The sequence below is a fragment of the Rhinolophus hipposideros genome (assembly GCF_964194185.1).
Source record: "Rhinolophus hipposideros genome assembly, chromosome: 2".
NCBI lineage: Eukaryota > Metazoa > Chordata > Mammalia > Chiroptera > Rhinolophidae > Rhinolophus > Rhinolophus hipposideros.
The window spans coordinates 106,367,898-106,392,808 of record NC_138048.1 but is presented as its reverse complement, the minus strand read 5'-3'; the positions used below and the strand labels follow the sequence as shown (position 1 = coordinate 106,392,808).

Sequence of the window (24,911 nt, the reverse complement as noted above, 5' to 3'; positions counted from 1 at the left end):
TTTCCTCGGCTGCCTTTCACTTCCCAGGTGGACTTTTACTGTGTCTCGTAATAGAGATGGGGAGTTAGAGCACCATCCGCAGGTGAAGAGGGGCTAGGAAAATTCTCAGAATCCACACGAAGAGCCTTATTTTTCACTGTCTGGACACTATAGATTATCCTGTCCTGCTATCCGTGACCAGTTTGCATGTTTTGGCTGAAGCTATAGTAAGAACTAAGCTGGAGGCAGCTTGAAAGGCAGGTCAGGAGTGAGGGAACATTTCAGTATGAGCGTGCAAGAGGCAGTATGAGAACACAGCCTGCGATGGGAACTTGAAGAGACCCTAAAGAACTTGAAGAGACCCTAAAGAACTTGAAGAGACCCTAAAGAACTGCCAAGGGAGAGGTGTCAAGGAAAGCACTATATGAGGATGGGAAAAAGTGCCTCAATCCAAGAACAGTGCTTTAGAAACCATATTTGAGACTTGCAAGAAGTACCAGTTTTTGCCGTGTATAATGCGCACCCACGTTTTTTGGTCTAAACTTTCAGGGGGAAAAAAATCTTTCGTTTTAATTTTTTCACTCAAATTTTTATTTGTTGACATTAGATATTTGCTTTTTCTATTATAAAGGAACTTTAGCATTTATTTTTTAGCATAGTATGGCACAAGAAATTTTATGTAACAAATAATTACAAAACATAGGAAAAGATACAAGTTACGAGAAATTTCATGTACTGGTAACAAATTTATGATATTTATGCATTATCGAAGGCCAAGAACTCTTCATTGTTGCAAGTTCATTGTAAGTTCAACAACACCGATTATTGTATTCTAGGGTATTATTTTGCATATGGATATCGTTATTGATTTCTAGAGTTATATTTTTGACTCATAAGCATAAATAAAAGAATTAAAAACATTTATATAAATACAGAAGTAGTACTACCCATGTATAATGTGCATCCTTATTTTTCCCTCACAAATTTGGACAAAAAAGTGCACATTATCCAAATACGGTAGCTGGATCTGAAAGATGGTTCCCTCAGCTTGTCCATCTTAGGCTGCAGCTAGAGACCTGGAAGTGAGGCAATGCAAACGCAGGGCCCAAGGCTGCAGGCCCATTGTCACCAGGAAATGTGGCAGACATAGCACAGGCTGGGGACAGGGGTGCAGGGACCCACGCAAGCAATCCAAATCTAAGAACCATCTTTTTCACCAACATTTTCAAATGCATAAATTACTTAAGGCCTACATCACCAAAGTCGCAAGCTCCTTGTCTGTGATGCTGGGTGCAGTCAGACTAGAGGGCAGATTTCCATCCTTCGTGCTCTGTTTCAGCCACACACCCATGTGGCTAAGATGTTTTTGCAGCCCTGGAGCAAGGCAGTTTGGGGGTTAAAATGAGTCCCAGGAGAGTCACTGAGGAAAAGCTCATGGGACAGGCAGGCCCAGCTCCTTGACCTGAGACGTCCACCAGGGCCCTCCAGGGCGTCTATCTCTTTCCACTGGAAAGACCTGGGACAAAGGATCGAGTCTGGCAGTAGGTACAGCTGTGCTCACTGCCTAAGTTGTGTTAGGTAGCATTTTCATGTGGTAGATGCTCCTCAATAAGTTTTGAGTGCATAAAATACAACCACAGTTTCAGTGAGTGTAATTTACAGGCTGAGTGCGTAGAAAACCAATCTGCCAATTAAAGCCTAAATGTCACTTTCTCCAGGAAGCCTCCCCTGACCATCCATTTTATGATATGCCCTTTCTCTACTCGTATAGCATCCTCTGTACCTTGGAACACTGGGTAGATTTGTGACTGTTTATTTACTATCAGCCCCTCCACTGGGAAGGTATTTGCTATGTGTCCCCCCTACTGAGCAGTTGTCCCCCTGAGGCAGGGCTGAAGGCAGGGCTGTTGTCTGAGGAGCCCTGTACTGTGTCCCTGCATCTCTCACAGAGACCAGCACATATATGAGCCTCGTAATAAACATTTGTTGACTTCTTGATTCTCAACCTGTTTTAGGCCATGAAATCACCCCCCCAACAATGCTTTCTTTTACTTTTTTGTTAATTTCCTAAGAACAATGTGTTACCGCACTTCACAGTCTCCCCCTCAAACTGGGTCCTCACAGCTGGTCCTTCTGTCCATGCTGGCACAGAAACTCTCTCGCCCCAAGAAAGCGCCGTTCTGCTGTGACTGTTGGAAGTTCTTGCATTTCTTGCACCAAAACATACCTTCCTGAATCCAGTGGCCCTCCTCCCACTCCAAAACCCTTTGGTCAGGTGACGTGCCTTCCAAGATTTGAGACTAGATGACACTCTTGGTTTTCTATTTGCCAAGAAAAGTGAAATATCCCAAGTTGCTTTACTTGTATCTCCTACAACCATCTCCTGAGCCTCTCACTCGAGTCATGCTCTGTGTCAATCTCCCAGGGGTCACCCCACCAGGTACAGACACAGTGGAGCCCTTGCCTCCCTCATTCAGAACATGCGAGTTCTCTTCATGTAGCTGCAGACCCACCGTTGCTCTGGCTGCTACCTCACATGCTCGTGACTGCTGCTTGTCCTCTCAATGGACACCAGGAACCCCTGTATACGCCCGTCCAAGCACCTTGCCCTGTGTGCCCCTTCAGCTCATCTGTCTGCTGCCTCTGGTTCCTTCTCCTGTTTGGAAGGCAGCCTGTCTCGTCCCAAGTCCCCTCTTCGGGGGCCTCTCTTCCTCTCCACTCACAGATATCTGAATGGGCTTTAGCACCTTGACACGCTCGCCGGCACCCTGGAATGGCACCGTCCAGGCCAGGAAGCCCAAACTCTCTGATGCAAGTAGCCATGCTGGGTTTGTGTTGATTTAGTTATTGGTTCTAGACTTGCTCTTCCCTGTCGTGTGATTTTGTCCCTAGAACTTTTGGGTACCCTCACTCATTCTGGCCTCTAACTATGCTTCTTCAGATCAAGTTCGCCCTCTTACATTGGTCCTGGATGACCCGCCATCCTCCTGACGTGGGGTGTCTGACCCCCAAGCTGGGCTCACCAGTGACCATCCAGCCACCCTGGCTCCCAGTCCTTTCCCACAGGGGCTATTTAGAATTTCCAAGGCGGGAATGGCATTCTGAGCTTCCCCGTCCCTTTAAGCCACCCGTCTCTCAGGGGCGTGTCGGAGAATCCTGTCTACTTTTTTGGCAAATGCTTCTGACCTCTCCTTTCTAAACCAAGGTACAGATCTGACCACGCATGGTTCTCCCAACCTTAGTTCCTACACACCCGCAGCTGTTCCAGTAGCTCTTGGCCAAAGTCTCCCTCTTGAGCTTGGCCAGACTCTCTGCATTGCTCCGCCTCCTCAGGAAGCCAAGTGAGGAACTTGTCAGAAAGTCTTCATGTAAGCACAGGAGACTTTCAGCTGGCGTATGGGAAACTGAAATCCCGTCCCATGGGGAGTCCTGTAGAGAATGCATGGAGGTCATGAGCTGTAGGACAATGACCGGCAGCTCGGGGATGGCACAGCTGAGGTCAAATGCCAACCCCACGTCTCACCAGCCATGGAACAAGGTCTAAGTTTCTTGACCTTCACATTGAAAATAAAAGTGCCTACCTCACCAGAATATTGTAAGCATTCCATCAAATAAAGCAGTCTGTCTAAACTCCAGCTGTGCTGCGGAGTGACCCAGAGAGGGAGGCTGTTCTAGAACCAGGTTCTGGGCAGCACCCCCCGCAGATTCAGCAAGTCTGTAGTGCAGCTGTCAGAGCTCCCAGGTGCTTCCAGTGTGCCCACGGATTGGGGCCTGTGGAAGTCACACTGCTATCAGGCCTGGCACAGCCCTGAGAGAACACATGTGACTCCACGAGCAGGAGCTCCCTTTGCTGTTAGGTGTTCTCTGACTGCTTCCTTCATTTCCAGCATGAGCCTGTTGTCTGCCCATCTCCAGGAGGCTGAGCTCTGGGGACCGTACTGTACAGATTCCTTTCCTTCTGACTTCCGGTGGGTGTCGCCCAACGGCAGGCCAGGAGAGAAGGATTTAGACAAGAATCTGACAGAGGCTGTGTTCTGTGTGCGCAGCTGCCCCCACGGGCCCCTCCTCTGAGCTTCCCATGCTGCCGCTTCTCTTTGGCCCGCCTGAGCCCCGAGAGGGAGCAGCTCCACACTCTTGCTAGATGCTGGGAACCTCAGCAACCCCTTTATCCCGGCCCACCCCTCTATAAAATAGACTCTGTAAGCATCAGTTAGGGTGACTTGTAAACCGTCCTTGAGGCTACACGCACTCTCTGCTTCTAGAAACCACCATCCCCTCTAAATAAAGGCTCACCACAATTTCATTCCTGACCCTTCCTGTTCGTGTCCTTACCCGAACCCTCCCCATTCATGCTGTCATCCTTGCTCTTGGACTTCCAAACACGCATTTCTGCTCACAAGTTACTCCTCAGAAGTCTTTGTTTTGTCTGTGGTATAGTCTTGCTAGTTATATTTGCTTTTCAGTTTGCAGTTTCGTCCTTTCAAGTATCAGGATCTCTCTCTGATTGTTTCTAATGCCCACTGCTGAAGTCTCATGCACACTTTGTTAATTATCCATGACCTGCCTATCTGCACATCATCGTCTGAGAGCAGAAGTAGCACTTTTGGTCCCTTTCCTGGCTTTTCTCCTGGGTAGTCACTGGCCTGTTTTTATTCCTTCTTTGAGGAATAAAGGACATGGCATCCTTTGATGCCATGTCACTTGCCAGAGTATGTTTGGATTTACCTAGACTCTCCTCTATTCAGTTGCTTTAAAATCCTTCAAGATAACACAGTCTTTCTCATCTTCTTGACTTCTAGCCAGAAATCTATCCTGTGCTGTTCTGAACCATCGTCTAATAATCATGACCATTGACATCATCTTTCTTCTTTCAAAAGTGTAATAACTTCAATGAAGAAGCTAAAACACAGCCCCTTCTCCAGGGATCTTTCACTTCCTGCCCAGGACAGCCCCTGCCTTGGTCACTCCCCCGCGGGCTATCCACATAAGCTGGTTGGCAGGAGGAGGTGGTCAGTAGACATCAATATACCTGGTCTTCAGGCTCTCAGCCGACTCCTAGACTCGTCCTCCTGTAAAGATGGCCATGTCTTTACTGGCCCTTTACTGGTCCAGAAACCTCTATGTTGCCCTGGGCAGAGCCATCACTACTACAGGTGTCTGCTTCCCCCTGGGGCTAATTAGCAACTTTGTTTGCATCTTGCAATATCTGGACCTCCGCTCTGTTGTCCTCGATGTCTTCTCCAAAGGGTCTGGCTTTCTCTCTGTGGGACAGGGCTCATGTATGTGTGTTATTTCACTGGCATGACATTCCCTCCCCCTCATTTTCCTCTATTGGTTCACATTCTTCTCCTCTCCCATCATTTGATATTTTGCAGCATCTATTATGGCACGGTCTTCCACCTTTAATCTTCTTGATGTAAATAATATTTTGTCTTTTACTTGGAATGCTACTTGTTTGTTTCTATTCTGTTCCATTCCCTGATAAGTTAGAGTGAAGGTAGGCTTTAGGCCACAAGTTTCTCTTACAAGTGTATTTCTCTTGCATTTATGGTTACCTCTGGGCAGAGCGGCCCTCTACACCTCCATTGTCACCAGAATGTGGAAAGGAGCATGGGGTCATTCCCGGGACTCAAGTGTCCGTGTATTTGCTATTTATTTATTCTTCTATTAAACACGCATTTATTATTTGTCAGGATTTGGGGGAGCATTGGGAATACAGCACTGAACAGAGCAACGGTGGTCTCTGCTCTCATGGGGCTTCCCCATCAGGGAACAGAGAATCTCAGTGAAATTCTTACGGGTGTGATGAGCACTGTATGAGAGCACACTGAGAGGCCGGGGAGTGTGCAAGCATCCTTTTGGTCCCCCATCGCAGGGTGTTCTTTGCTCTTCTACAGCCAACATCATCTCTTGACCACCCTCCCCAATCAGCACCTCCTCAACTCTTGCTGACATAAGAACCATTTACTGACCTTCTCATCATTAGCTGAAGCCCTCAAAATCAGCAGTTACCTATTGTCACAAATTCAAATGATAACTCTTTATGCCAGGCATGTGCTGTCTTCAAAATTAGCTGTGCTTGAAAAATAATCCCTATGATAAAGGATCTGAGGCTAAAGGATTTCAAAAATTAGAACTGAGAAATACATGTGGTAAGCAGTGTTTATGCTGGAGACTGAGGTTAGTTTTACGGAAGTGTCTCATTTTTACCACTCAGAAGGGATCCGGCGTGGCTGGAAGCTTTGCTGGTTTTTAAATACCTTTTAGAACCAGGGATATTTTTTCTTTCGGGTGTGCTTGGGGGTGTCTGAACCCTAGTTCCTTTTATTATCTGTACAATGAGTGCTTAAATGTGGCTGCTTTCCGCTTCACTGGCATAAGCTTCCACCACGTCCAGCTTCCTCTGTGATCCCCACCAGTAGACCCGCTGTGTTCCCTCAGATGTCCCCCTGAAAGCAGGTGCCCACAGCCCTTGTCCCCGTCAGTGGGGACAATGAGTGTGGTATCACCCCCCCTTTGAGGCGAGAGCATCGCACTAAGAATTCACTTGGAGTTTGATTGTTTGTTTGGTTTTTAATTTTTAATTCCTACTTGTGACTTTGCAAAGGCAGAGGAAAGCAACTCACATCTCTATCTCTTCTTTTTCGAAAAACAAAACCCAAAAGACTCCTGGGATTCTGCTCAGAAAACCAAAGATGTCTCCCCCCAGCTGAACTCGGCCACCATCATTGACATCCACCCTTCCTCCACCTACAGCATCCGCATGTATGCCAAGAACCGGATCGGCAAGAGCGAGCCCAGCAACGAGCTGTCCATCACTGCGGACGAGGCAGGTGCGTGTTATGCGTGGTCTCCCGCGCCCAGGGGCCCAAGCTGGCTCTCTGGGGCTCAGACGGTTCATGCAGAGCCAGACCTTTGATGAGCGTTCTCCATAGTTCCACGCCCTTCCAGAAACACAGACAGTGCTCTGCCTCCTACTTGGAAGGAACGCCTCTTCACCTGGGGTTTAATTCAAAGTTCTCATACCCAAGACTTAAAGACATAGGAGCCGAACAGTCTAGTGAAAGTTAAGGGACTCTGCAGGTTTCACAGTCTCTTTGTTTGGATGCATGGAATCAGGTGGCTGGAGAGCCATGAGTCTGTCTTGCTCAAGACGCCGTGCGGTCCAGGTGAGGGAGGACGTTTAACTGGGAAGCAGCCAGAGTACTTGCTGTGTGGGCAGTTAGGGAGATGGTAGTACTGGTTATTTTACCGAGTAGAAATGTCACGATTTCTGTAAGAAACTTTATTGCTCTTTTTCCTATTACTAAGTATTTCATACTCAGTTGAAAACTTAGAAGATAGAGATAAGCATTGTGAAGGAGGCAAAACAGCTTCCATAATCCTACCAACTAGAGCTATCTATGGATATGCTGGTATCACCTACCAGATCATTTTTGTAACCTTTTGTTTCATCACCCACGCACACGTGCATGCACGCTCACCCCACACACACGAGCGTGCAGGCACATACGTGTACACACTCTCTTCAACACCATGATCCACTATGGCCACCATGGGGTGAAATGAACTGGTCTGTGGAGGACTGAGCAATTAGGTGGTAGCAATCATGCTGATTGACAACACACCTTCTGGAAGGAGAGGAGGGAGCGAGCCACCCTGGGGTTTTTCTGGGGAAGGAAAGGTAAGGAACCAAAGCTTGGCTCATCTCTTGGGGGGAACAGTGTCCAGCCCCCAAACACAGCTTTTCTTTACTTACCAGCAATCAGAGCTAATCAGCCACCACCTACTGCTATGGTAACGTTGGAGGCTTGGTCTCCGACCCCTGGACTCCATCACCAAGGTTAAAGCGGTCATTCCCCAAGGACCAAGGGTCCAATGGGAGGCCTGTTTCACCTTTTAGTTGGGGAACTAAGGTTGTTCCTGACTTCCTTTCCACCACCTCCTGTCTGTTGTGCTCATTGATGGCATTCCAAATAGACATCACTCATATATCTCTTATGTCTACCAATTGGTAATGAAAGCTTCTACCATTTATTTAACACATTCCGTGTGGTGTTGGGCATGTCCGCTGTGTTCAGTTGTTCATGATTACACACACCACTATGATGAATATCTTTGGGGTATACCGTTTGTCATTTCAAGATTATTTTCTCAGGTTAAATAGCAAGAAGTAGGATTGCTGGATCAAAGCAAACGCAAAATTTAACTCTTTTGCTAGGTGTAGTCAATATTGTCCTCAAGGAAATAGGTTAACATGTACGATTCTTGCTGAACAGTGAATGAGCACTCATTTCTCAGCACTGTAACATAACAGTTCTTGAAAACTGCCTTTAAAGGAGGGTGATAGGATAGCTTTATGCTTCAGTGTCTGAGGATGAGCCATTTCTAATACTTGATTTAGAAATCACCCAGAGTATGATTTCTTATCTCCAAAATGGACATAATGATGCCTCTCTCCTCCTTATCACAAACATCTTGGATAAATGAAAAAAAATCCAAGCTCTAAAAGTACTTTTCATTTCTTAGAAATAAGTGGGAAATGAGTATTAACATGATCCTGCAAAAATAGAGTCTTATTTACATATTTATATAAACAACCCACTTACTTCCTGGAATTTCATTGCACTGAATATTTAGGGAGAATAAGCTATCCCCCAAAATGTAGTCTTTGAGGCAGTGCTCCATCTTTTCCTTCTTCTTGACCCCTTTTCTCAACTGCCCCATCTCAACAACCTTTTCAAGGTAACTCCATTTTTTTTCTGGTGGTGCTTTTTGTGGCTGCTTTCCGTATTGCCATTATGAATGCTGGTGTTGCTTTTGATTTCATTTCCTCTGTGACCTCTGCTGCAGCTGGCAGTTGCCATGGCAGCGTTTCTCTCCCCAGCCTGGAGGACAGGTGAACAGCCTCTCCTGACCAGTGGTCTGCAGCGCAGCTTGTGTCTCTGTAGACAGACTGACGCAGAAGCCACCTTCTTGGCTCCTGGGGCTGGCCTCTTGGATTTTAACCTGGGCGCTAGCCACTGGCAGCCTCACACAGCCCTGTCATTTACTATTCAGATGAGCTAAGGGAAAATGCAGGGAAAGGAACAGGGTTGAGCAAAGTAAAGCTACAAAATAGAATGTGGCTTTGTCTTGGTGCATAGGTTTGCGTGACTAAAATAAAATAGTCCTTTTTCCTCGTGTGACTCACATGGAATGGAGGGTGACTGTCCTGACCAAAGAAGCCCTCACTGGAATTGCCTACAGTAGCCATAGATTGCCATTGCCATTTCCCAGCAGGGATGCCCCCAAGCCTCTCTTTTAGAAGCTGCAGCCATCTTGAGATGACCATTCCCCACCCTAACTGCCCCTTTTCCTTAAAAAAAAAAAAAAAAAAAAGGTAATCACCTCTCAAGCAATGAAAACCCTCAGGTGGAATCTCTTGGCAGCCTTAGATCCACTCATTATGATGGTAATATAGTGCCCAAGTCTGGAGCACCTGAGGACACCTTTCACTCCCCACCTGGCTGAGGAAGTGAGTCTGTGAGGTATTGAGGTCTGCGTCTCCCCCACCCTACTATCTGATGCTCCACTGGACTCCGTATGGCGCCATAAGTGACGGCCTGCCATCGTCTGTCCCTTCTCTGCATGCGTGCTACCTCCCGTCTGGAAGTCCCTCCAAATTCCAAGTCTCCTTTTCTGTACTCTTCCTTGAAAAGCCAGGTCAAGGGTGTCCCCCAGTGGGACACCTCCTCCAGTCTCCCTGGATGACGTCACTGCCCCTCCCCTAGTACTGAGTAGGAATCTTTCTGAAAACGACCTTCGGGTCATGTTGTCCTTTCTCCATGGGGCTGTGTGCTGCTCATTTCTATCCCTCACATGTGTCTGCCATAATGGAGATTATTCAGTACATGTGGGAGGAATGTTCATAAATATGACTTAGAGGGTTGTCTTAGAATAAGTGTAACAATGAGCAGTGTGTGTGTGTGTGTGTGTGTGTGTGTGTGTAGGAAAATATATCGTGGATTAAACCCACACTGTAATTCTGAAGCACCTCATAAAAATAGAGAAAGGGTAGGGCTGGAAGGTGGAAGGAAAAGACGGTGGGAGAAAGAAGCAGGCCCACCCATCAGAGCTCCAACTTGGACCACAGGAAACATCGGGGCCTGCAGCCTGAGATGCCTCCCCTGTCCTGATGGATGGAGCGTATCCCACATCAAGCGGCTGCTTACACAGCACACAGCCTGTGGGTGTGTTGGGATTGACTCCACCTATTGTCGTGCAGACCCTTACAATTGGGTGTCAGTTTCTAAAATCTGGGAATTTCAGGTTAAAACCTCACGTTTGAATTCCTCCTGAGTCCTGTTTGGGAACAATCAGCTGGAGCTCTGTGTAGCGTGGTGTCTCATACACCCCCAGTTAACCACCAACCCACACTTCTTTCATGTTCAGCAAACGAGAGCCAATGGACCAAATTCTGCTTATAATTCTTGAGCTAAAAATAGTTTTTACATTAAAAAGAAAAGGAAATAGAAAAATATGCAATGGAGGGTACATGCAGCCCCAAAGTTTAAATATTCCCTATTTGTCCCTTTACAGAAAAGGTTTACAGATCCCTAAAGTAGGTCTTGCCATGGTGGGCACGGGGGTTTTGGATTCCTGTGGTATCACCCATTGTAAAGCTTTGTGAAGGAGGAGTCACTGCTGCTTACATAGCATTCCTACCTAATGTTGGAAAATAGCATTGTTCCAGTTCCACCAACACTGAATTTATTTTCATATGAAAGCGCACAAATGCATTATCATACTCTCTAATACATCTGACCTCAGGACACAGCCGCAAAGCACAGATCGCGCTGTCTGGCACACTCTTCCCGACTCCCCTCAGCAGCCCTTCGCCCCTGAAGGGGAGAAGTCCAGAGATAAAGTGGGGACACTGCTAAGAGTTAATGAGATCAACTCTTAATGGACCAGAAGTGCAGGGACTTGCCAGGTTTCCCTGACACAGAGCAGCCTGTCACAGCCATGGCTGACCCTCACCCAAGACCAACTTCCCCATTAGCAGCTGTGCCCTGAAGGTCACGTGTCACTTAGTGCCTGTGACTGAGTTTAGAGTGGCTGATCCTTTCGTCGTTTCATTATGAATCTGTCCATGGAACGTGGAAGTTCAATTACATGGGAGCTCCTTGAAAAACCACTGAGTTTTCTCAGACGCGTCAGAGAATGGAAGGGCAGGATGATGGGAGGGTCACCACACGGAGTCCTTGGGTTTCCGTTGGATCTGGCACTACGTCAATGGTCCTTGCATCCTGTTTTCATAACCTCTGAGAGCAGCAGCTCTGATCTAGAAGTTTCCTGTGTGCTGAGCTAGAGCCTGAAGGGAACAGGATATGATGACAGCTTAAGGAGCGAAAGGCATCATCAATGTGTCACAATAAATGGATGGACATTGGTGCATATTAGCCCACGGCGACATCCGTTGTGCTCTTCAGTGAGAGTCAGAGGCACAGGGTCTGCCCACTGAAAACCAGGGCATCCGACACCCGAGCCTTCAGCAATCTGCTTCTGTAGTTGCTGTGTTTCTACAGTTTCCATTTAGAGATTTTGGAAATTAGACAAATCACTGGTCTCCTTGTTGTTCCTCATTCCTGCCCAATATACTCCCACCAGCTATCCTAGAATGTTCAGGAATATTCTGGAATGTTCTGGGATGGTTCTGGAATATTCTTCCCCCTCCTTCCATACCTCCTTCAAGTCTTTGCTCAAATATCATCTTCTCAATGAGTCTTAGTCAGGACTCCCCTTCATTATTTAAAGTTTAAAGCTTGACCAACAACCCCCTCAGTCACAAGTGGTGCCCTCTCTCCATTAACACTCTGGTTTTTAAAAATCGCATTTACCGCCATCAAATATACCATACAATTTATTGATTTATTTTGTTTATGATCTATTTTTGGTTAGTTGCCTGTTTTGTTCACTGCTGCACCCCAGACACCGAGAAGTGTTTGGCACCTAATAGATGCTAAATAAATAATAGTTTAGATAACTAAGCTATTTGTTTAATAAATAGTTATTTAAATGAATACAACTTTTCCCCATCTAGATATGAACCGTTCTTGGTTTTATTTTGGTTTTTAACTAAACACAGTCTTGGTCTCCTTTGCCCGGCAAAGAGCATTCCTCTCACCCACAGTTCTTCTATCAGAGATGAACACGTGGTTGTGGAATCATGCAGTTATCCCCTTGTCCATTTTTTTATCCACTTTTGTACCCAAGTCCTTGCCTAGTTTCAAACATGGCACATACTGTATTTCCCCCAAAATAAGATATAGCCGGACCATCAGCTCTAATATGTCTTTCGGAGCAAAAATTAATATAAGACCTGGTATCATATTATATTATATTATATTATATTATATTATATTATATTATACCCAGTCTTACATTATAGTAAGATAAGACCGGGTCTTATATTAATTTTTGCTCCAAAAGACGCATTAGAGCTGATGGTCCGGCTAGGTCTTATTTTCGGGGAGACATGCCAGTAGGCCCTCAGTAGGTTCCCCAATAAGGAAACCAGACATGAAGATTTGGGAGTGATTCCCACTGGCGTGGTTCACTGCTGAATGACTGATTTATCCCCAAGTTTCTCCTGGTGAAGCCAGGAGATTGATATGTGGAGGAGAGAATATTTTGAGGGCAGAGGGGAGAGCTGAGGCTGAGCCTTGGGTCTGTCCTGGAAATGGTGACTGTCCTCCCACCACTTCAGTGGGGACCTTCACAAAACACCAAACCAAACTGGAAAAACAAATTGTCCCCCTTTCATGATTGCATCATTGAATTTATATTTTCTGATAGAATCAAGGGTATTTTTGTAAACACTTTCCTTGTACCTTTGTTTTTAATTATGATTCTCTCTCAACAAGATTACGAAGACTGCGACCGTTTATTGCCGTTTTCTTGAGAAGGCCGCACGAAAGGCCACAGTTGAGATACCCCCAAAGGACACAATGAGGCAGTGCCCCTAACATTCCCTCTGATTCCCAACAACCAGTCTCCCTGTTAAATCGGCTTTACCACAATTAAATTAAAATAATCAAGCATCCGTAGAGCTGTCAGAACTTAAAATAATTTTTTAAGAAGGATTCTTTTGTGAATGAACTGCATGCTTCTCCTGACCACAGAATTATCGGTGGTGGTGAGAAATCCATTCCACATGTTTTCTCTGGGTCTGATTATCCAAAGATCCCTGCAGAACGGGCTCGTCCCTGTGAGCAGAATGTAGGGGCAGGGCTGTAACAGTTTTCAGTCAGCTGCCTGCCAGCTCCCTCCGTCACTGTTCTGGAAATGAACTTCAGGGCTAGTTCAGCCTTTGCACTTAAGGAACTGATAAACCCAAGAGGCTGCAGCTCCCCCCAGAAAATCACTGTCCCCACGACCTGCTGGAGGGAGAGGTGCACTCTGACTTTCAGTCTGTGCACGTTGATTTTCCCTTCAAAGCAAGGTCTTGTTCTTGACTGGGTCCCTGAGGACACGCCCTGAGAGTCTACTCGGGGAGAGAGAAGGGCTGATGCAAAGACTGATTTGCAAACACGTGCCCAGTCCTACTGTGATGAGTCCCCCAGCTGGGGCGGGAGCTCTCAGGCATGGGCAGGACACTGATGGAGACAAAAGAAAGCTGGAGGACGAAGGCTCTGACCTGCCCAGGGCCAGGTGTGTTGAGGTGCCACTGAGATGTCGGATGTGGCTGGGACACGGGGTGCTTGGGAACCTGGGGAGCCAAACAGAAGCATGAAGAGGACAGGACACAGATGGTGAAAAGTTAGTATGACGGGTGAGAAGTTTGTAGGGTGCTCTGGGCCGTTGTCTCCATTCAAAGTGTAAAATGGAGACCAGAATTGATGTTTAGGAACTGAATAGAAACTGGTACCAGACATAAATGTCAGATGTCAGGGTGAGAGGCCATGAGGACAGTGAGAGTTTTTCTGACAGTGGCAGAGGACAGGGGACAGGGGACATTTAGACTAGACTTCAGGGCTGAGGGATGGCATTAGCAAGACTGAGAACGAGGGGCCTGGAGTCGGAAACAGCCCACAGACCTGACTCTCCTCCTGTTTCTACTCCCATCCTCCTCTCTCCCCCCATTCTTGTATACCTTTTAGCTGCTTAGAGATGCTCCAGTATTCCCATTTCCCCTCAAATTTGTATTTCAAAAACATAATGCACTGTCTTTCCTGGAAATCGGCTCCCTCTCTAGACATCTTTCTCTCCTAGTCCCACCGGCCCTGACCTGTGGCATCAGCTTTCTTCTTCCTTGATGTATGGGAGCCACTATCAGGTCCCATTGCTCCTCTGGCAGCAATCCCATGTCCAGGTCTTCTTTCCCGCTGTCACAGTGACGTTCCATCCCACACCATGTCACTGGTCTCATAGCAGCCCACGGCCCGGTACGCTGGCCCCTCACCATGTGAGTCTCATAGGCTGAACTGTCCCCACCCCCGGGCCAGCGCTGTCTCATGCAGAACATTCTTTTCCACTGGCCGCTGGAATCCCCCAAGCCGACATCGTGTTCCTAAAGCCCAAAACTCTTACCTTCACCCTCTCATTCTGATTTCTTGACTTCACCTCTTATTGTTTTGTTGAGAAGATAGAGGCAGTCAGGTTGGAACTGCTTCCCTGAGCCAGCAAGGCTCCTGGAGGCCCTCCCCCCACTGCTTCCTCCCTCCTCCCATCCCGCTCAGCCCACCACGTCTACTGCTGCTTCTGTCCTCATCGTGCCTTTAACAGTTAAAGGAACCCTTTTCTTCTTATTATTCGAATTTCTCTGTTATGTCTCCTATGTAAAGACACCCAATTATAATAACAATTATTCTCATGGCTTATATTTACTGAGCACATTGTTTTCATCACATTCTGACATAAATTTTACTGTTTCATTAGATAGAGAAGGAAAACGAGGCACACAGAAATAAATAACCTGCAAAAAACCACACAGCTACTAAGTAATAGAGCCAGAGTTTGAACTCAGGGGGAAAGATTGAAATGCCCATCAACTGAGCAAACACTGACGGTCTCTGACTTACAAAGGTTCCACTTAATGATATTTCCTACTCCATGATGGTGCATGTGAAAGCTATATGTACTCAATAGAAATGGTACTCCAAAGCTTGAACTTTGACCTTTCCCCAGGCCAGCAACATGCCAGATGATACTCTGGTCATGCTGGGCAGTGATGGGGCAGGGGGCCGCAGCGCCCAGCGAGCCATGGGGTTACCAGGTGAACACCTGATACTCTAGTGTGGTAATAATTGCATATTCAACTTAGCTTTTCAACTTCCAATGATTTTACTGGGACATAATCCCCCCGTGCGTCGAGAAGCCTCTATCCATCACATTATTACTCAAAACTTCTTCCTCTGGAAAAAAGGACAATGCTGCTCTTGACCTTGCCTCTCCCCAACCCAACCCTTATCTTTACCTTTCCTTTCACTGCCCAAATCTTTGAAATCAGTTCACTCCTGCTTCCTGAGCTCCCATATGCTCCTCACCCTCCTACAAATGGACACCCGTCCGCAGAGTGGTTCTTTTGCAGCTGTGATCGCAAAATCGTCTACCCAACAATGTTTTCTCATCCATAGGGGTCTCGCCCCGCTGACTCCTGGGTCACCGTTGGCTTCTACTTCTCAGATAACACTCACATGTATGCTGTGTTATATCCTACTTGTGCGCGCGCGCGCGTGTGTGTGTGTGCACACACACACATCTGATTGTTCTGGTTAGAACATGAACTCTGGGTGGACAAGACTGCTTTATATCCCTTAGTTCTATATTAGGTACTTAGCATGTAGTGCATTTCTAAGACGTATTAATTGACCATCACTGGGTGTCATTGGAATCCGTACAATCATTAGAAATAGGTTGGTGTGAATTGCACGCTCTGTTTTACTCTGCCATCAGAGGCCACAGCCTGTGGTTCACAAGAATTTTTGATTGAAAAGTGTGAAGAACTAAAGCGATCGGGGAGACTCAAGGCAGAAGAACCAGATTTTGTTTGTTTTTTGCCTCAGTAGCTCTGAGCAACCCGAGGGACCCCAAAGCCATGTCACTAGAAGAGACTTCCAAGAGAAAGAGAAGGGTCTTCCACAACCACCACACACAGAGTATTCTAAAAAAATATGAAGTATTTTACCCGTTACCTTGAGGTTTATTAATCAAGTTGTCAAAGACATGGGGAGGAAGAGTACAAGGACAGCCCTTGGAGTCATTTTTCCTGGGAGCAAGAAAGCCCAGGCTAAATTTAGTACACAGTGACTCTGCCCAATGGATTTGCCCATGGAAGCTGAAAACGCTGTCTGTGCTGACAAAGCCCACGCTTGGGGCCTGTATAGGGCTGTGTAGGTTTCAGTGCACTCTGGAAGTCATTCTAACCTGTGGGTTTTGGTCTTTCAGCTCCTGACGGCCCACCTCAGGAAGTTCACCTGGAGCCCATATCATCTCAGAGCATCAGGGTCACCTGGAAGGTAAACCAAGCAAACGCTTGTCTTCTGGCACTTTTTCCTTGGGGGCGAGCACTTCACTCATGTTAAGTGTTATGAGGCCAAAACACTAACATCCCATTCTGCAAAATTAGATTCAAAGCCCTTTCCATAAGACCCAATATTTGTATCCCTATTTCGAATACTTGGACGGCAAGCCTACATCCACAGAGAGTGCTGTTGTGTTTTGTTTTTATCTGTTGAAACTTGTTTGAGTCCTAAGTGCTGGTCTCCAGGCAGAGAGTGTAAAGGGTGTGTCTGCCTCACTAATTTCCTCCCGGGGGGACCTCTAATCACTTTTCCATGTGCCACGATGTGGCAAATCGTGGTGTGTAGTACTTAGTCCACCGAGGTGGCAGGAAGGAGAGCAGTCACTGCTGTGCCACCAGCTGGCTGTGTCCTCAAGCACACCCCTTGCTTCCTCACCAGTGAGTGCCCTGCTGAGCATCCAAGGTCCCCAAGTGTGGCCCGCAGGTGCAGACTGGCCACTGGTCAGGTGGGGGCTTCTGACTAGTGGCTGGGAGAGAGAAAGCTTGAGTGCAAACAACGAGAGCGATCAGCATGCTGTTTGTCCAGAGGACATGTTTTTCATACCAAAACTTTCCCAGGGAAGGAAGCAGTTGATTGGTGCTCTGTGCAAGGTCGTCACAAACCAGGCCTTAGGAGGGACCTTAGCTGGTATCACTTACCTGGTGAGTGAAACTGCCTTGGGGACTAGCCAGCCCTTAGTGTGCCCTTGGAGATAACTCCCTTAGGTCACATTCCATTTTATCTAGAGAGTTCTTGTTGGGCCCAACTGTCTGTAAAGTTGTGCTTACTGCTCCAGTTCTATATTTCTCTCATCACATGTGTTTTCTTCTTGCCTCTTCCCTCCCTCTTTTTCCTGTGTTCTCACTTGGAGCAGAGGGCAACAGCCCCAGTGAGGTCTTCCAGGCACACACCTCTTGTAACCATTCAACACTAAACCTGCTGTACCTGTCGCTGGGTTTTTCCTTCGAGCATCAGCTCTTTCATAAAGTGACCAGAGTCTATAGCAAAAAGAGCTTTCATTGTAGAAATGGATGCCCCCTTTGGTGTTAACACACGTTCATGCAGGAAGCCCCTTTGTGTCCGCTTTTTACAACCCCAACCTGTGAGTTGTGATTCCGGCGGGCAGCATGCCGCGACTGTTCAGTGGCTCAGACAGTGCAGGCCACACGGTGTGGGAAGGGGTGTCATTCAGCTTTGTGAGCACATCCGCCAGCTGCGAGCATCACACACTGGGTTATGAAAGGCACTTGGCAAGCCCTCGCCACACACACACGGCCCAGCCACCCTACAAAAGAAATGCTGACTCACTCGGACTTGAATTAAAGACTCTGTGAAGTTTGACCCACTCGCCCTCTTCAGCCCCTTGCAGTTTTGCCACTGAAAAAGAGCAGCTATTACTGTAGCCCCTAAAGCTTTTTGGGTCTTGCTTGAGAGATGTGTCTGTCCACGGAGCTTTTATACCCAAACATAGAAACTTTTCAGGCTTTAAAATGCATTACATCCTTTCTGTCTCCATAGAAAAACAGCAACAGAAGTCAGTAAATTGCAGTTAAGTTTCTTCTTAATGTCAAAAGGATGAATGTGGTGTAGGCTATTAAAAGGAAGCCTTGCTTCCATCAGATCATGAGGAGATTGTAATATGCTGTTCACAGAAAGTGATTTATCTCAGAGTAGCCGTGCCATTGCCTAGCCTGTCAGCAGGCAGACAGATATGTGGGTGACTTAACCAGTGAATGAGGTAAGGGCTGCCCATTCAATGGCTTTTCATTTCTCATTAACCCGATTATGTAAGGAAACTGCATCACTGATTCAACCAAACTGTATGCTCTTATCCAGAATCTAAGGGATATGTAAAGTAGGATATGGTGCCAAAAAAAATATGCCTCGATTTTATGGTGTAAAATTCCAGATTTACATTTTGTGTAAGGAGGTGACAGGAAAGGAGAAGAAAAGAGGAAGTAAAGAAAGAAGGAGAAACCACGTGAGCCCAAGGAGGGAGCCCCACCTCAGGCAGCCAGGATGGAAATTGTAGGACATCTAAGGTAGAAACCCATTCAGTGTCACAGGCCAACTGAACACGAGTGAAAGACGTGCTTCATGGAGACAAACGTGATAGAAGGGAGAAGAGCTGCGGGGTTTGGGTGGGAAAATGGCATTTTAGATACTGAACCTCTTACAGACCAGGAGCACCTTTCTATAACGTCGCAGACATGTTAAACTTGTTTAACTATCATTGTACAAACACTTCAGTAACATACACCTTCTGTTGAACAAAATGAACAACTTTCCCTCTTTATTTCAGTTATTTCTTTCACCAACATTTCAGATTTTAAGATTTTCAAGTCTGGAACAGGTTGCCCATGGCCTGCTGAATATAGACCAAAACCCAAAAGACACTCTAGCCTGTTCAACAGCAGGCGGCACCAGCCTGTTTCAGGGTTGTCACTCTCTCCTCCCCGGTTACCAGGTACCAGGCATGCCTACAGCTGTCATCTTCTCTACTTCTCCACAGTCATTGCTCACACTGTTCATTAATTGCATTCTCCCCTCAGCCTGCCCAGTCCTGCTTACTCAACGCTCCAATCCTGTACAACTTTCTCTGTGAACACGGGTGAATCTCCAAAGTGGAATTCGTTGTTTGGTCCTCTGTGTCACCCATTACTCAGTGATGTTCCCATCACATGTTTCTAATTTCCATTTGATTTCATCGCTCTTTTGTCCTGTGAGCTCATTAGAGGCAAAGAGTGTCTCATTCATCTTTGATTTCCTGTGGCTGGCACATTTGCATGCATGCATGAATGAATGAATGAATGAATGAATGAATGAATGAATGAATTCTTACGTGAGTGGGAAATGATAAGGCCTATAATACAAGTGTTCCAAATTGCACTGGCCTCTGAAACACTACGTATACAGAAACTGTGGAGAAGGCATCCCAGCTATCAGGACCTGCCTGTGATACTTTGAGGGTCTTATTCATGATACAGTAAAATACACCTGGGCAGACAGTGGCGGACACCCAACGATGTGATCCGTACTCAGTGTACCAGAGAGACCAACCACTTTACATGTGGGTTTCTACTAAAAAATGTATTGAAAAGTGAATAACAGGAACGGTCCAATTCATTTGTAACAAGTTTTAGAGGAAATGGCCATCTGCAGATCACTTCAAATGCAAGCCCACAGGATGATGTCCAAGAACAAGTAACGTATTTAATTGTCTTCATTATGCAAGATGGAGGCTCAGAAAGAGCTCTTAAACACTTTTACATATTTTGAGTTAAATAAAAATGCTAAGCAGTGCCTTACCAGGAACTCAAGCGATAATGTAAGTCGTTCTAAGTAAAATAAAAATGAAGTAAATAGTTATATCCATTTCCTCGCTCTTTCTCCACACCCCTTGAAAAACCAAAGGGTCTGCATAAGCAAATACAACTTACTTTACCATATGTTTTTACTGGAATTATTCAAAATCAGAAAGAATATTTAAAGCTACAGATTATTGATAACGATGTATTTGATTAAGTACCTGAAAAATCATAAATTTAAAGAATTCTTTGGTTTTTCAGAAAATTTGTATTTTAGTCTATCTCCTAAGTGTAAAACTACTGACAGAACATGACTCTGTTGACAGTGCGGGTCACCCTCTCTTCTGGTCAGTCTCAGAATCAACTGATCCCATTTGATGCAAATTAGGGACGATTTGATTGCCTGTTGTTTGGTGTGCTCATAAAAGAAAACCTTTAATATTTGCAATATTTAATTATTATCAACATCTCAAAACATTTCTCCAGAGAGACATTAAAGCAGAGATTTTTTTTTCTTGTTGATGTAAATGTTTTGTTTCGTTTTGAATGAGAAATTGTTTTAGAGCCATAGGCTGTCCCCAAAATATGAAATTTCCAATTGCTTAAATATCGCACTGCTGAAAACAATTGTCAGACTGATGACTCAGCATATAAATCCTGAGAATAAGTTTCCCACTTTCTTGAGTCTCAGTATCATACCCTCTGGCCAAGATTTTATTTAGAATAAGCAGTGTTACGGAAGAGACACATGACTTCCATAAAATATAAACATTGAATATTTAGGGATGTAATTAAATTTCAGCAATCCAAAGAATGCTTTTAACTAGAATACCACACCGCCACGATCTCCAATAATTCCAACTAATTGAGGCATCATTACCATCTATTCTATGCTTCAGAGATGAGCTCTTACACTGGGAAAATGGCTAAGGCTGCCATTTTAAAAGTAGTGACCTTCTCAGTGATGGCTTAATAAACTGCAGGCTCCACTTGACTCCACCCTTTAAGTCCCGCTACCTCTGAGAAGTGGCACACAGGTTGGAAAAGGAACAGCTTCCAGCACTGGTATTTCCTGGATTCCTGGGAAAGGCATCTTACTGAGCATTTATTTGCTCTCTGCCACGTGCCCATCTTTTGCCTGCATCCTGTCATTAGATTTGTCCACAGGGGAATCCTGAAGCTAGAGGGACTCACGTAAAATCTAAGGGCTCATGACTGTAAGAGTGAGGGCCCCACCCAGGGATTCTTACTCTGCCTGTGGGCTTCTAAGCAACCGAAAAGCTAACGCGTGTGGAGTTCCAAGATTGTAGTTCAAGTACAGTAAGCTACAACATATATTAGTTTCTTTTCCTGTCCTCCCCACTTAATCTTATAAAGTTTCCCCAATATCAGTCCAGTTAGAGAAAACAGGCAAAATTTACATTTTTACCCACTAACACTTTCTTTCCAAATTGTAAATGTAGCCTCAGAGTAACTTGAGTAAATCAATACCCTTTGTTCTTACATCAATTGAAATTCGAAAGAGCTGCCTTGACATTAATTTTGCCTAATTTTTTAACTCTCACTTTAATCTTTAGGCTATGAAAACTTACAAAATTTACATTTCTTTTATGAACTAATCAATCAGTTCTAGAGATGGATTTATAGCAGCTTTATTAAAAATCCTGATGACCAACATGACTTAAAAATATTTAAGGAATTCTCAGACCTTCTCATCTTAATAAGTCTGAAAACTCTTCCTCTATAACAAGAGATTAAAAACCCAAACTAATTTCAAAATCTCTTGGTGAACCATATAGAGTCAGATCATTCTCTCTTGACTTCCTACAGGTAACTAGACTGTAAACTTTGTGAAGGTAGAGGGAATATTTATTCACTATATCCCCAGTAGAAGCGCAGTGAATATTTGTTCAATAAATACATGAACACTCCCAGTGTTCACTTTCATGTTAAAATATGTATATCGAGAAGTGTAGCTTTTCCTTTGGAAACCTCTGTACTCTGTAGAAAGCCCTACCTGACTATATTTGCATCTCACTTATTTGTGCATGTAAAAACTATACAGAGACCTTTAACAAAACCAATCATTTCTTATTTGTATCATTTGGAATATATTCTGCATCTCTCTTCATCTGTCCATTGAATTAGCCCTCTTGGTTCAGCCACGTGATTGGCCTTTTCCAAGGACCCCAGTTGTCTATCCCAGAGCATAGCCAACAGCATGTCTGCTCAAAGGGTCTTGACTGGCATCCCTACCTCAGCAGGCAGTCCTCTTGGCTCTTGCTTCAAAGTGCAGTGAGAAGATGCTGCCCACCTTTCCAAAAGCTCTTCATCCGCCAAGAGTGTGAGATCCAGGTCTGACACCTGGACGTGCTGGGAAGGGGTATTGGCTGGGACTCAGCACAGGAACCATGTCTCCGTTCAATCCCAGTGGAAGTGCTCTAGCTCTCCAGCTAATTGACCCTGACAGGACACAAATTGAACTTGGACTAAAGTCTAGGACCAAGGCCATCTACATTCATTCATTGGCAGTGCTTTCAGATGGTTTCTTCTGAAAGCTCTACACTGAGCGTGGGCAACCCTGGCATAATGCCAAGACACTGTAGGGCAGGTACTTTCATCATTCTGTTTTAGAATGATTAGGTTATAAGCTATTAGGTTACAATGTTTGGAGGTAAGGATGGTATTTTTTCCTTTACTTAGAGAACATATTATCAGAAATGCAAATAAGAGTCATGAGTAGGAACCATGAGGTTGCAACTTAAGAGCACAGTGGATACTTGTGGTTGACCAGCCATAGGTCTTTCTTGATTCAGTACATTAACATCACATTTTACAACTAGATAGACTAGGTTCTAAAGTTAGGATGCTAGGATAAAAATTACATATGGTTAGCATAGTATTAAAAATGACATAATCATCTAGTAACTACACTTTAAGTAATTTTAGCCCTGAAATCTTACAGTGTCATATATGTATTTCTATGTAATATTTACAGTGATAAAGATATGTAAAAATAGACCTCCATAATATGTCATTACATTATGCATGAAGTAAGATTAGCATAAGTTAAAGGCATCTGCAGCAAGTCAATTGTGTATTACAAGAATACTTTGACATATTGTAAAAAGGACTGGATAGACTTGAAGAAAATTAGATATTACTCCGATCGCTATATCGGATAAAAATGACCTGGAGCAAGTTACTTTATTTGTCATTACTGAAGCTTGAACCCTTTTCATTAGTTTTGATCTGAGTGTCCTTTTCATTATTCATATAGACAAATAAATAACAGTGCATTTAAATGGCATATTCTCTTTCTACTCAACTCACAGCAATGACTTGATAACCATGAAGGTAAAGGATACAAGAGCACATTAGAATACCTGGGCTGGTCTCTTGAATCACAACCCAGATTTTGATCCCCACCCTGGATGCTGTCCCCTCTCGTGTCTCTGGACAGCGCAGTCCTTTCTGATAAGAAATGCCTCCCAGTAAATGTAAATACTGTGAAATTGGCCTGACAAAATAATAAATATAATTTCTATTTTAAATAATCTAATTCAATATATAGGTAATCATTTTAAGAAAAGTATTCAGAAGACTACCTCATGTATAGTTTTACTGGTTCTCATAAAATGCCAACTCTACTTTTCACAGAGAACAAATCTAAAGGTCAAAATAAAGTGAATATGACATTGAGTATTATCCAGTCACAAATCCAATAATGCTGTTTTGGTCAATGAAGGACTGCATGTATGATGGTGGTAAACCATGTGGTCTAGGTGTATGGTAAGTTATACCATGTAGGTCTGTGTAAGTTTCACTCTATACTGTAAGTTTCACTCTACATTTCTCAGAACGTATCCCCGTCATGAAGCGGTGCCTGACTGCAAATGAATTGAATGACTTCTATTGAGTGAGTGAATGAATGAATGTACACTCTTTAATGTGCTTATTTTTCTTAGCTGTCATTCTGACATCGTTCTAATGATAATCCCCATCTTAGAGAAATTAATAAGGTAGATAAGCTAGTAAATGGAGTGCAGATTTAGCATGTAAAATCAAAAAGAAAAAGGAAAGCCTATGTCCAATTGAGAATTCCATAGACATCAAATGACATCTGCTATGTCACTGACCTGTCTCCGAAGGCAAGGGAAGCAATCTAATGTTACTTTCATTATTTAAAACACGCTGGACAAAGTTCTTCAGGATCTGTTGCAGGAAGGACTCCAGCAAGGATATCACAGGCAACTGCCCAAGGAGACTTTGCTCCATTTAATTTCCACATTCTAGTTTCATGATAACGTGGAGCAGAACAGAAAAACACAATGTGTGCTTTGAGATTCATGTCAGCGATACAAATACACTTAACTCAGCGCACTAAGGTAGAATCAACATATTCTATTTTAAGGTAACCTTCCAGAATTGTTTTAAAGACCAAACGTCTCTTCGTATTCAAAATTTTTAAAACTGATCTTACATTTTTTCAATGCCTGTGATGGATTTCTCCCGTTAGGACATTTTTTGAAAATTTTAAGTTGAGACTGAAAATAAAAGTGTCTTGTGCTTTCAGTATTCAGAGAAATACAGGAAATAAAACAATGCTACCTTTGAAAAGTATATCATCATTCTTGTGTTCCCTGCTAGTCACAATCTAAAGTTGGAAATAAGCCCTGCTTTTATATAAATAACAGAAGAGCTCAAGAGACATATTCTTACTGACTTTGAGAAGTGAGAATTCCCAAAAAAGGAAAGTTTGATTCAGGGAACTTGCAGTGCTGCCCCCAAGGATCTGTACAGATTCAGGGGCTCCATCTCCAGTTGGGGATGTGTCAGGCACATCTCCCCACTTCAGAACCAGGGTGCTCCCTTGTCCAGATGCTTCTAGCATGTTCCTGACTGAGCAGAATAGCCTACTCAACACTTTTTCAGTGTTCTTCTCTCCCGTTACCCACGCATGCAGGTTGATGCCTGAAATTCCTCTAGTTGAGTCTAGTGCCTTTTATTACCCAAGTACAGACAAGACAAAGGTAAATAATGACAAGAGCAATGCCATTCTGTGCTTAAATCATCA

At 44.6% G+C, this 24,911-nt stretch overlaps 1 protein-coding gene across 2 annotated transcripts in view; it reads left to right on the top strand.

Moving 5' to 3' along the window:
* Positions 1 to 24,911, top strand: part of DSCAM (DS cell adhesion molecule) — a 656,085-nt gene that overhangs the window by 521,867 nt on the left and 109,307 nt on the right. For both annotated transcript variants that reach the window (XM_081078404.1, XM_081078403.1), the window contains exons 15-16: positions 6,645 to 6,812; positions 16,411 to 16,481. In XM_081078404.1, the coding sequence (XP_080934530.1) occupies positions 6,645 to 6,812; positions 16,411 to 16,481 (239 nt within the window). The remainder of the gene's footprint in view (positions 1 to 6,644; positions 6,813 to 16,410; positions 16,482 to 24,911) is intronic.